The sequence below is a fragment of the Drosophila biarmipes genome, chromosome X (assembly GCF_025231255.1).
Source record: "Drosophila biarmipes strain raj3 chromosome X, RU_DBia_V1.1, whole genome shotgun sequence".
Taxonomy (NCBI): domain Eukaryota; kingdom Metazoa; phylum Arthropoda; class Insecta; order Diptera; family Drosophilidae; genus Drosophila; species Drosophila biarmipes.
In genome coordinates, this window is record NC_066611.1 from 16395353 (window position 1) to 16408568 (window position 13216).

Consider the following 13216-nt stretch of genomic DNA (forward strand, 5'->3'; position numbering starts at 1 on the left):
CTGTCGATCTGCATCATTTAAAAGTTCATTGTTCTTCAAATGATCAAAATTGTAGTTTTGGATTGTACCAATTCCATCTTCAGTAATAATGTCTTCCTCTCTTCCTTGGCTTTTAAATAAACAAATCTAGCAATTAGGGCGAAAGCTTTAAGCTGTCAACACGCCCAAGTACTTTTTGTCCCCCTGGAATAAGCTGCATTCATTGTTTGTTTGTGAAAAAAAACACCACCCCAGCCCAACCTCAACCAAAGGATTTTCATCGCTTCTCCTTCGGGTTTTCTTATAACATTTTCTTTTTTCTTGTTGGCTCGGTTGCCAGTTAGCCCGTCTTGTCATTGGTGAAATTTGTTTTTTGCCGCAAGTCGAGCTTATTGCCGCTGTAATGCTCGGGAAATCCACACCGAACCGTACACCACACCCACCCCAGCGTCTTGAGTGGAAACCGCTGCCAATTGTCGACTGTTGCATGAATTATGAGCGTCTGCCAAGATTTATGAATTCGAGAGGATAACAAAAGTTCGCCAGTATTCGTGACAGGACCCTTCTCTAACCACAGAAAGCGGAACGCCCCTCGCGGCAGCAAAAAGGGAAAAATCTGTCAGCTGTTAAGTTGAGTTATAAATTTCCTGCAATTAGGTTGAATTTCAATTTCGCAGCTATCTCCTCTTGCTACTTACTTTGATTACACAATGATGATGATGATGAGAGCTTCACTTTGCCGTCCCTTCTCCTACCGATTTGTATGCAAATTTTTATCGACAGCTTTTGGTGCAGACTGTACTCGTTTCCGTTTTTTTTATTTTCTGTTTGGCTTGTACCGCTGCTTTGATTGGCTTTCAGTGCACTTTTTCTGCCTCAATGTGCAGAAATTTGCAAACTCATCGAAATCCATACGTTTGATAACGGTGTTGAGGTAAAAAACAAGAAGCAACATAAATAAAAGCGGAAACGGAAACGAGCCTGGTGAACGCACAAGTCGCCACGCCCCCGCAGATTTTGCACACTGCATGTGTTCATTAAGCAACCGGGTAGCAAACAAAATCAATGAATGGTGTAAAAATTAATATCCTGTGGGGCTCAAATGAAAAACGAGGAAAAAATAATGCAAGAGAGTTGAAACAGAGATTGGGGGGCGTTGTCATCGCCAGCCAGCAGCCGGCAGCAGTTTTAATTTACACAAAGCGTAGTCAGGCGTGTAATGCTCCGTGGCGGTATGGTGAAGGTTGCCTTTTTTATTTGGCGCCCAACGTGGGGTTCCTGATGCTCGGCAATTCGCGCGACGACATTTAAAAAATGCCTTGAGGCAGCAACAACAAGCGACGACGACGATGGCGTCAAATGATTTACGAAATTACTTTTCCCGTTGCATACTTCTTGGGGAAGGAGAACCCCGGCGTTTTCCTGAACTTGGAAAGATGTACATATATCATTCAGAAACTTCCAATAAAACAAAAATTAATCTTTGTCAATCTCAAAAATCTATTTTTACCTAAGGCGTTTTTGGAATGACTTATCATGGTGTCTATAAGTATGCTACATTTTATTTTTAGTCTAAAAGGTTTATGGACTTTATCTGAAATTCGAAGCTTGTTTTTCAATGCATACTTTTAGAGACCTATATCTATTGCGTGTTTAAATCACTTCGAATTGCGTCTATAAGTATGCTACATTTTATTTTTAGACCAAAAGGTTTATGGATTCAATCTAATTCAATTTGTATTGCATACTTTCAGGGACCTTTACAACAGAATAGCATATAGCGGAACTTTGGGGTAAATATTCTGAATATTTAAACTTTTTACGCAATTTCAAATTAATTTCATCCGATTGGTCTTTTCTCATAAAATACCCGTATAGCATTCACAGAAAATTTATAACCACACACTTTTGATGCTATTTTTTATACGCCTTAGAATTTCTATTAACTCTTACCTTATTACATCTAATAAGCCAATTTCCAAATAATCATAAATCTTGAAACTTAATCGTGGACACACTTTATTCATCAAATATTTAAGTTATCATTAGCCTCAATCGATTTGTGTGATGGAGGCCTCGTCGTTGCTGGAACAGCGGCTGCTCTCCCCATCCGTGCGATATTTGATGGAGTCGATGATCTCCACGTCGATGTCACAGTTGCCCTGGCCACCGCTCGTTCCCTCCAGCCCAGTGCCAGTGTCACTGGAGTTCCGTCCCAGCGAGTCCTCATCGCAGAGCTCGGGCGCCGAAAGCGAGGCACTCACCGAGGCCGACTCCGACTTAGCATCCGTCTCCTGGCTCTGGACCTGCGCTTGGTGGGCGGCAAACTGGCTGTAGAGGCGCGGCAGATGTTGCAGCATATAGCTGGCTCCCGACTTCGATAGGTTCGCAGCTGCAGCGGCGGCAGCAGCGGCCGCCGACAGATTGGCAGCCGTGCTCGACGGGTGATTCTCCTTCGTCTCGCCCAGGTCATAGTACTTGGCATAGTGCTCGAACTTGCTGCCCAAGGCGGTGCCGCTGGCCATTCCAGCACCACCGCCGCCACCTGCCACCGAAGTTGCCCCACCGGCAGCAGCAGCAGCAGCAGCAGCATTGGAGCACAGATTGATGGCATCGTTTTGCGCTGCCTTGGGAATGGGCACGGTGAAAGCGGAACCGTGTCGCTGCTTGCTCAGCAAATTGCTGGCCAAGCCCGTGCCGGAGCCACTGGCGCCTGATCCGGAGCCCGGCGAACCCTCCTCGGCAAGGGCATTGTTGCTGCTCGACAGCGGCGAGACATTCTCCTTCTTGCGGTCGTATATGTGCCCCGACACCCGCAGATCGATGAAGAAGTGCAGCGGATCGATGCCGTAGGGCGCGTAGAGCGGTGGATACCAGACGGGTGGCGGCGGTGGCAGGACCAAGTCCTGCGGCGGCAACGAAGCCGCCGGCGGCGTGTTCTCCTGCAGGTTGCTATCCACCGCACCGCCCAGGCCAGCCTTGTTGCCAGCGGTGCCGCTCGGTGGTGCTGCTGCCGTCACCGTGGCGGCTGTAATCGGTGGCTTGGCCTCCAGTTTGGCATAGCCATAGGGCGCGATGGCTTTATTGGTCAGCTCTAGTGGCTTCTCCGGCGCCATTTGCTGCTGCAGTTGCTGCTGCTGCTGGTGATGTTGCTGCTGCTGTTGCTGGTGAAGATGTTGCTGCTGCTGCTGTTGCTTCTCCTCTGCATCGCGTCGCTCCCGCAACTGCTCGTAGTAGGGACGATGTGACCAGGAGCGTTTCCTTGGACGCCTCACCAGGGCAGCCTGATGTTGCTGCTGCTGGTGTTGCTGCTGCTGTGCCTGCTGCTGCTGTGCCTGCTGCTGCTGCTGTTGCTGCTGCAGCTGCAACACCCGCGCCGTCTCGTTGTTGCGCGCCTGCACCAGGGAGCGCAGCATGTCGCTGAAGAAGAAATTATTTGGGCCCACCGGGGCGGAATACAAATACGGCGGAGTGGCGGCCATTAGGCGACTGACGTAGTCCTGATTCCTCAGCTCATGGATGTTGCTCTTGCTGCGTTGCTGCGGATTTTGCGCCGTTGCTGATGGGTCTGCAGCACTGGCTGCTGCTGCTGCCGCTGCTGCTGTTGTGGGCGTACTGGGCGCACTGGGCGTGGCACTGCCGGTGGTTGCGCCTGCTGTTGTCACTGCTCCTCCGGCGGAACAAGGCATCCCTGCTGCGTTGCTCGACGAGATGTTGCTGCTGCTGCTGCTGTTGTTGCTGTCCTTCATGGCGGCTCCTGCTGTGGGAGGAAAGGAAAAATGGTAAGAAAGGGGGCTGAGACACACAAAAGACGTTGGCTCAAGTCACTTGAGATTTATATTTGTATAGGGATATATTTGCATTGTCTTGGACCGGCGTGGTCCCCCGCCTTTTCCATGCTCCCGCCCAGCCATCACCCTTGAGACAATTAAATCTGCATTTTCTGTTTGCTTTCCGAGTGAAGCTGTCTTGGTTTTGGGAAATGGTAAATCTTTGGAGTCGGAGGAGTTCGGAGGATTGCACTAAAAAGCTTTTTTAAGTGCACGGTAATAAATTGCAGGTTGGGATAGAAGTAAAATTCTTTTAAATTAGCCCTCAACCCAGGGAATTTCTGTTCATTATTAAATTACCTCTAGAGCCACAGACAGCGGAATCGTAATGGCATAACTTTCATGTGCATCAAATCCATTGTTCCACAGCTGCTGTCAGCTAAGCCACCTTTATTACAACTTTATTAAGCTCCCATCTGTGCCCGTTCCCCAAAAACATTTTCCAAATTTGCATAGAAAAACAGGCGATAAAGGCCCCACCACCCACTTTCCATCGTTTTTTTCGACTCGCAATCCCCCCAAGCTGTTAATAAGCTTACACACATCGCGCCAAATTCCAGTAAATTAAATGTTTCAACAGCGGGGACACACCCAGCACCCAGAACCCAGAACCCACCTCCATTTCCGCGAGCATTCGAGGACAAACTCAATTGTTGTGTTGCCAAACTGTTGAGGCACTTGACGCCGTGTCCTGGCTGCTTGTATCCTGTGCAGCCTGTGTGCCTGTCAATTCTAACCAGGAGCAGTACACCACTCATTGGGGCCCCCGCCCCAGAACTCCGTTGCCGTGTTGCTCTTTCATTTTCGCATTTAAAAAGTTTTTAACAAGCCACAGCCGACGCCTGTAACCGAATACCCTGTACAAATCCAGAGGGGGGGATATCTGTGAATGCTTCGATAAACCAATCATACTCATTTCGATCAAATTTGTCTTTCTCCCACCCCCAGACATTTAAATCTTCATCTTGCTTTTGGTATTTTTCAAAAACCATGAAACAACATTTGTATTTTTCACTTTCACTCTAACATTTTCAATATGGGTTTTAATAGGTATTTCCAAATTCTTTACACTTCCTCTCAACATTCATTTGCATGCCTTCTGTTTTTTTCTGTTATTCCATGTTGGATTTGTGGAGTTTTTTATTTTTATTGTTTTTTCATTTCGTTGTAAAAATATATAAAGTTTTCAACTGTCGCAAAAGGAATATATGATTGGTGGTTGTGGAGGAGGAGACTTTCAAAAGGACCGCTGTTGATTTGCATTTTTTGGCAGCCGTTGTTCGGGTGAGGTAAAAAATGGTGGGGAGTGGAATTTTTGCGACAAAGTTGAAATTAGATTATGCTAATTAAGGCGCGGTGGGTGTGGCTGTGGGCGATAGGCGTGGCCATCTGTCCCTCGTTGGAAATTCCGTTGATTTTCGCCCCGCACTGATTGATGCTGGGCAGGGCTTTAATTGCCAGTTTCTCATTCTTTTATGGGGTTGGCTGTGGTGGCGCTAGAGAGTAACTGGCAGCATTTTAATATTCAATCAGCAGCTGTCGGACAAGTTTCTTTTATGGCCCCTGCCCAAGTTTGTGCACAACTTTTGCAGCTGAGAATAATTCCAAGAACTAAAAATGGAGCTGAGATTAATGCGAAAAGTGCATCGCGACTTTTGTTTGTCTTTCGTCTGGGTATAAGCTGAGAACTAACTTTTCCATAATGCTTGGTTTTTTTTTTCAGTTCTTTTTCGCTCGCTTTCCAAACAGTGTGGCAATTAAAACCAGAGTAGAGAGTTATCCCTCACCGATGCCCCCTGAGTGGCGGAACATCTACATCCACTCAAATCCGCCCAGCTGATTGATGTCGCATCATCGAAGTTGAATTCAAGCCACCCCCGACTGGGATTGCGGGCAACCCTTGCAAGCATACACTTAACTGGCACTTGGGCTGGGCAACCTTATAACATAATTACAGCATATCAAACAACGATAAGTTGTCCACGCCATTCCGCAGTGAAATCCTTCTGGAGTTCATCTCCCCACCCGTGGAGTTGGCTAGCAACCCTCTCGGGCTCACCTGGTGTACAACCCTGAACGAAGTCTCGGTTCGCTGTTATGGAAATTGAGGCCTGGCCATGATTTGAATTAAGCTGGATGTACTTCGTTACTGGCGCCCAATGTGGGGCCTTATAAAGAGTTTAGCCGATTACTGACGTAAAGCTTAATGTATCTTTTAATTGGCGCCCAATAAGGGACTTTGAAAATGTTTAATACAATTATTGTTGTGGAGGCAATAAAACTTGTACTAAGTAGTTTTAAAACTAAAATATTAAAAGAGTGCAAATTACTTAGGCATTTTGAATAAAAATTGTTCAGATCCAGAATATTTCTCCAACCTTTTTTTTCGTTGAAGATTACTGACTAACCAAAAATAAATCAAATTGTTAACCCTTGCCCGTCGAGGGTCCTGTTCCTGTCCTGTGCCTAACCCACCCCGCTCATACACACGCACATATGCAGACAAATGAACTTGTTGGTTTGTTGGTGACATGTCGTTGTGGTGTTAACGTTACAGCGTTTGACTGCGAATTAAAATAATGTGCCACTTGTGGCTCTCTGGCCATGTGTGTCGTTTGCGGCAGACAGAGCCCAGACCACATACCCCGGACCCCTGCTCGTTATCCGGAACTCTGTCCGTTGTCCGTATCTCTGCAGCCGTGTCCGTGTGCGTTGCCCGAAAATTTGGCAAAATTTCATTTGCAACTTTGCCCGCAACTCATCGTTGCCCAAATCGAATTTGATTTGAACCCTTTTTGACAGGTCTACTATGCGGATTGATCCGAGTTTTCTGGAATAAGTGATGAGAGTGAAGTGCAACCCCTGGATGCGTATGAGTTTCTATTTCAACAGTGATTGGAAGTTCACTTGGGTGGATGGATTGATGCGGAATGGATTTGTTTCATTGAGTGCGTAAAATATTGCTGGACGTTGAATAATCAACAGTTGCTGGCAGATCACTTGGATAAAATGTTTCAAATTAAAATATGGAAGATGGAAAGTCCTGTTTTGCCTAGTCCGTAAGATATAGTAGAACTTTAAAGAATCCTGACAGTTGAATAAAATGTTTTGAATAAAATATGGCAGATGAAAGTTATTTGGTAATTCGTGACTTTATTTGAGTTTGTATTTTTAAATAAAATGAACTTTTGGTCAGAGTAGGTAAATATTGGACCTCTTATTATAATTTAACCTTTAACCTTTACTTTTTATTTTTAGGAGAACTTATTTTCGTTAAAGATTTTAATCGGCACATTTAAATTGAAATGTGATTAAAATTTATGAAAAAATATTAATTTAATTTATTACATCACACCAACAAATTTTGTATCCGCACAATGATTTTCCTTATTATCACTTTATAATGTCGATCCTTCAAGAGCATTTAATTTCTCACCTATGCTTTTCAAGTTGCTTAACTAATTTAGTGTTCACTTAAAAAAACAACAAATAATATTTAAACAATATAAGCACGGGAAATTTGAACGCGTTGCTAACGGTCTGAACTGGCGCCGATGACAGTTAAAAATCAAATGAAATGAGTGCCAGCAGCGCCAGCAGCAGGAAAAGCAGTAAAGCAGAGCAGCATCCAACGAGTCCTGAGGCCGAGACAGAAACAGAAAAACAGAGACCGAGTACCAGAACCAGAACGAGGCGGGTTCGGTGCGATTTTAAAATTATGAATTGTTGTAAATGAAACGAGGCGTAAGCAGAGCGTCAGCAGAGCAAAAGCGGTGGTTCGCTGGGTGGGTGGTGGTGCGCCCCAGTCGCTGTGGCATTGGTGGTGCGCATCAGCATCAGCAACATCGGCAGTAGCAGAAGCAGTAGCAACATCACCAGCAGCAACAGTGCAAAAGTGTTAATGGAAACCACCCTCGAAGAAAGGTTTTTACCTTTTCAAAGAGGACAAAAACTAGAGCGAGACGAAAGCCAATTGGTCCATGGGTTGATCGTATCCGGTTGTTACAGAGTTGTTGCATTTCAAGCAGTTAAGATCGAATTGTAAGCGGATATCGAATAAACAATACGGTAAATGCGGAAAGCTAATTTTTTAATAATGAAACATTTTATTGGCGCCCAACGTTGGACAATTAGTTCAGTTAAGGTGTGTTATCTTTAGGATACATAATGGAATATTAAAATTAGGTATAACATTTTTTGATTTATTTAATTTGTTGGTTATTATATCTTAATTTTCTCTAGTGTAATCTTCACAAACGATTTTAGATGTGTGATATATATTACCATGCTAAACTTTTTCAAATATTTCTCCAGCAACGTTGCCCGTTTTCAATTACCATCCTCTGGCGGATGTTGCGGATTGGAACAATAGATGCAAAATCCTTGGCTATGGGCAACGTGTTGCTAAAACGACAGCTCGCCGGGAGAAGGGTGGTGGGTCTGGAGGAGGATAAGCTTATAATTTCTATTACAATGAAGGCATGCGGATGCGGTTGGATATGTAGAACGTTGCGTTACGTTGCCTTGCTTTCTTTGCTTAATTTTTTACTGCCAACGACTGTTTGCGACTTCATTAGCGACACCTCCCCACAAGCTGTTGCCAAGCAATTGCATCGTGTGGCTGTGTGGGAGGATCACTGCAAAAAATATTGTATATTATTATTAAAGGGTATCTAGAGATTGCCTTTAAATTATACAATTTTATTTTTTTACAATATATACACTTTATACCATATATATACTTCAATATTAAAAAAAATAACATTTTTCTCAAGTGAAATTGAACATGGGTCTTCAAACTTTTGTTCCTAATTAACAAGCTAATATTTTTATATTTTCAAGTAATATTGTTTGTCTGTGATCTGTTGCCACTAAAAACTGAAGGTCTTTGACCGAAGTTTATCAACAAAAAAATGTTTTCAAGGTGAAATTGAACCTGGGTCCTTAATAACACTTGTAATTGTAATAAAACATTTTTTTGTCGGTGTACCATTGCAGCTTGCCAGCGGCATTGGAATCTGAGTCCGGAGCAATAGCTTTGGAAACTCGTGTTGCCTTTTGTCAGCTGATTTTCTTTTTTTTCAGCTTACTGTGGCTGAGCTTGTTTGAAATAAATATACGCATTTTTGTTTCTTAATTTTTTTGCAGTAGTTGCTAGCTGTTGCCACACGTTCGCTGCGTGTTTGCCACCCACTCGCAGTATTTTTCGAAAAAAAAGTAAAGCTTCCATGGCTGCACATCAAACGTCAGCACGGAAGGAAGGAAGCTGTTGCTGTCCAGGGAGTTCTGGGTGTGGTTGAGGGGTTTTTTTTTGTCTAGGCTAGCCACACACCCAAAACCCCCACATGCCAACCCATTTTCCCTCGCCAAAACGGAGGCTGTGAATGTTTACACTTTGGATTTGGTTCTGGTCGTCGCATTTCCCTTCCACTCCTTTTTTTTTTTTACCATTTTTGGTTGGACTCTCGACTCTGCTCGAGATTTTAAATGTATCTCGGTTAACGGTTGTTATGGCAATCCATTCGGGAAGGGGACTTGGTTTTACAGCGTGTAGCAGCGGCTGTTGCATTGGGGAATCCCCTCTTGAAAAAGTTGTCATTTCCAGGTGGCCGAAAGGAGTGAAGTTTTGTCAAATTTTGAATCTTTCGATGGAATAGAAATAACTGATAATGAGTCAGAAGATAGCATTGCAATTTTTGAAAAATACATAATAAAAATGTATATTTAAAAACTTAGAATATTGCAAAATGATTTCTTAGCATGCAGTTCAAATTATTTCCGAGTTTTGGTTTTTAGATTTTAAAGTCCAGTTCTCATTGCTGAAAACTTTGCTAACGCAACACAACTGTACCATTTTTGTTATCGATAACTATTTTAAATTTAGTGTTTTCTTTGCGGGTTTTCCCATCCCTACGATCGCTAAAAGGTCAAAATCATGATGCAGATTGGTTATTTCTTGAAATAATTAGACATTTCATAAATTTCGAAAGTCGTTTTATATTTTAATGTAATGTAAAATGCTGTTTTATTTTTTTTAAATTTAAGAACACCAAAACTGGTTTCTTTTGCGAGCTGCATGCAACGTCTCACACATGCCACACAATTTGTGCCACTTTTGTGATGCGCATCCATTTCCGCTTGGGCGGCGGCACCACTTCCTCTGCACCACCCACCCGCCAAACCACTCGCCTGCCATATTATCCTTGCTTTTATTATGATTTTTTTTCGCATTTCGAGCGTTGATTGAAATGTTGGAAGCGAACACACAGACGTATATAGAGAGACAGACAGACAGGCGGAAGGTTTGAGGTGGTTGGGTGGCGAAGGCAAACAAAGCGGTGCGAAAGGGAAGGCCTTACATGGTGGGTGGTGGTGGGTGGCTTGCTGGGCTGGCTGGGCTTATTTGTTTGTTTGCATGTAAATTGCAATGTGCCACGGTTCTTAAACCCCTCCCCATCATCTACATTTTTTTTAGATTTTAAACTTTGTTTCTTGTCTTTTTGTTAAATGTTTGCCGCTCCCTCCGCTGATTGTCATTTGCTTTTAGCGCCGCACCACCACCCTTCGTGCTCCATTATGAGTGGTTCCTGCGGTTGGTGGAACGTCCATCATCCATCCATTCCATCCATCCATCAAGGACAATCAAGGCAGACGCTCGCGAGCTTTTGCTGGGTTTGATTTTGGGCTCAGGCCCAAAAAGATTTCTGTTTCCGTTTCCACACCAAAACAAAAAAATATATTTGCTTTTGGGCTAATGAATTAGTGGGCGTGATATTTGAAACTTTTTCGGTGGATTTTTGCATTAATTAAATTAAAATTGTACTTCGTTTCGGCTTAAAATTTATCATTGCGAGAAGATGTTAAAGTTATAATAAATATAATAATAATAATAAATTAAAATTTTGTAATAATTTAAAACATATTTATAATTTATTTAATAAAGTAAATACTATAAGACATTAAGATAATATAATTCTTTGAAAATTAAAAGCATATTTATAATTTATTTCATACTTTTAATACTATAAAATATTAAGATCCACAATTTTTTAATATTTAAAAACATTTTTAAAAATGTATTTTATAATGATATTTTATTGTTAAACGAAAACTATATTATCGCTTAGATTGTTTGTCAATGGCGTAACTAACATATATATTGCATTTTCCCCGTCCCCCGTGAAAAACCCAGCTTTTCCGCCCGACAATGCGAACAATCTTGAGCAGCTTAAGTGCCGCTGGCGTCGGATTTGCCAAATATCCGTCAGATACACACAGTGTATCACAAAAGATGTCCTCGGAGGAGGAATCCCAGGAGCAGGATCCACTCTTCACCCACTGCCACTTCCATTTCCCTGCACTCACGCAGACTGTAATCGCTTTACGTGCGCTTTGTTGACAATTGTCAAGTGGCGTTCGGTGAGGAAAATCTGGGGGGAAAATCGGGAGAAAATCTGAGGAAAAAGGGGCACTGTTAGGGGAACATCATTGACGCCACATGTCGCCGGGGACAGATGCGTTGGATTGCAAATTGTCCCAGGTAAAGAGTGCTTTTATTTCGCCTTTCACTTTATTGAGACAGTCCGGATTGCCAGTCAATTGGCGGCTTGCGATGAATCTGGCGGGGGAAAATGGGAAAACTGGGTACCTACCACCCCCACAAGGCAAACAAACAAATAAGCAAACAATATATTTGCAGCGACACTTTTCGTGCATGCAAATTAAGCAAATGGGAAATTTTGCAAAAGCAATTTCCTAGCTGAATCGCTATTCTCAAAATATTAGTCTTGTTTTGATTCACTTGACCCCACCCCCAGCCCCTTTCTATTTTCCCCAGCCACGCCCACGGAATGGGGGGACCAATGGCAGCCCAGCGCTTAGAAAAACTTTCGGCGCTTTTCCTCGTTGTTCGTTTCCTTTCGTTAGTTTCACTCCTCCCACCCGGCTATGCAAAAAATAAAGTGCCAAAAGTGGGGCCTATGGGACGAGAGGCGCCCGCAAGGGGAGGTGCTACAACCTTAAAGCAAACCCAGATTATTGAAATCAAACGTCTGCAGAGAAGTTATTTTAAATATTTTTTTGTCGATAAAAATAGAATAAAGTAATCGGCTACTTTAACTAAACAACAAAGTCTTTTTCCTTTCGCTTCATATAGTTTGCCTAAAAATAATATTATTATATGAAACATTTATAGGTTTTATTGCCAATGTATAAGGCAAGTTATGAACTTCCTCATTCTGACTTTATTATTTCTTTATAGCAGCCAAAAACTGAATTTTTTGGAACAAAAATGTGATAAAAATGTAAGATATACGATTTAATCTTAACTAATTTAAGGCGTACAACCAAAAGACCGACTATTTTGGAAAGCTGGCTTAATTTCCAATCGATCTACATCACTTAAAAAGAAATTTATTCTTTGAACCATTTTTCCATTTTTTTCAAGGGGGTATCTCACAATTTTTTGGATTTCAGATTTTGGTCCAAAAAACACATTTTCGTGCGGTTTTTCAATCGTAGTTTGGCCAATTCAAGGCGTACAACCAAAAGACCGACTGTGTCGGAAAGCTGGCTTAATTTCCTATCGATCTGCATCACTTAAAAATAAATTTATTTTTTGACCCATTTTTCCATTTTTTTCAAGGGGGTGCCTCACAATTTTTTGGATTTCAGATTTTTGCCAAAAAAACACATTTTTGTGCGGTTTTTCAATCGTAGTTTGGCCAATTCAAGGCGTACAACCGAAAGACCGGCTGTTTTGGAAAGCTGGCTTAATTTCCTATCGATCTGCATCACTTAAAAAGAAATTTATTTTTTGACCCATTTTTCCATTTTTTTCAAGGGGGTGCCTCACAATTTTTTGGATTTCAGATTTTTGCCAAAAAAACACATTTTCTTGCGATTTTTCAATCAATTCAAGGCGTACAACCGAAAGACCGACTGTTTTGGAAAGCTGGCTTAATTTCCTATCGATCTGCATCACTTAAAAAGAAATTTATTTTTTGACCCATTTTTCCATTTTTTTCAAGGGGGTGCCTCACAATTTTTTGGATTTCAGATTTTTGCCAAAAAAACACATTTTTGTGCGGTTTTTCAATCGTAGTTTGGCCAATTCAAGGCGTACAACCGAAAGACCGGCTGTTTTGGAAAGCTGGCTTAATTTCCTATCGATCTGCATCACTTAAAAAGAAATTTATTTTTTGACCCATTTTTCCATTTTTTTCAAGGGGGTGCCTCACAATTTTTTGGATTTCAGATTTTTGCCAAAAAAACACATTTTTGTGCGGTTTTTCAATCGTAGTTTGGCCAATTCAAGGCGTACAACCGAAAGACCGACTGTTTTGGAAAGCTGGCTTAATTTCCTATCGATCTGCATCACTTAAAAAGAAATTTATTTTTTGACCCAT

At 42.3% G+C, this 13216-nt stretch overlaps 1 protein-coding gene and 1 long non-coding RNA gene across 4 annotated transcripts in view; one reads left to right on the forward strand and one right to left on the reverse strand.

Annotated features, from left to right (window-relative positions):
• The window catches only part of LOC108022041 (uncharacterized), a 117512-nt gene that overhangs the window by 8612 nt on the left and 95684 nt on the right, over positions 1-13216 (forward strand). The window lies entirely within an intron of this gene.
• On the reverse strand, positions 1982-7436 carry LOC108023927 (uncharacterized). The gene is made up of 2 exons (XM_017093611.3): positions 7246-7436; positions 1982-3739 (listed from the first exon to the last, which is right to left on the reverse strand). The coding sequence occupies exon 2, from the start codon at positions 3726-3728 to the stop codon at positions 2031-2033; it is 1698 nt and encodes a 565-aa protein (XP_016949100.3). The 5' UTR covers positions 3729-3739; positions 7246-7436; the 3' UTR covers positions 1982-2030.

Coding starts and splice junctions, on each gene's coding strand:
- LOC108023927 (XM_017093611.3), bottom strand. CDS start 3,728: ATGAAGGACAGCAACAACAGCAGCAGCAGCAGCAACATCTCGTCGAGC.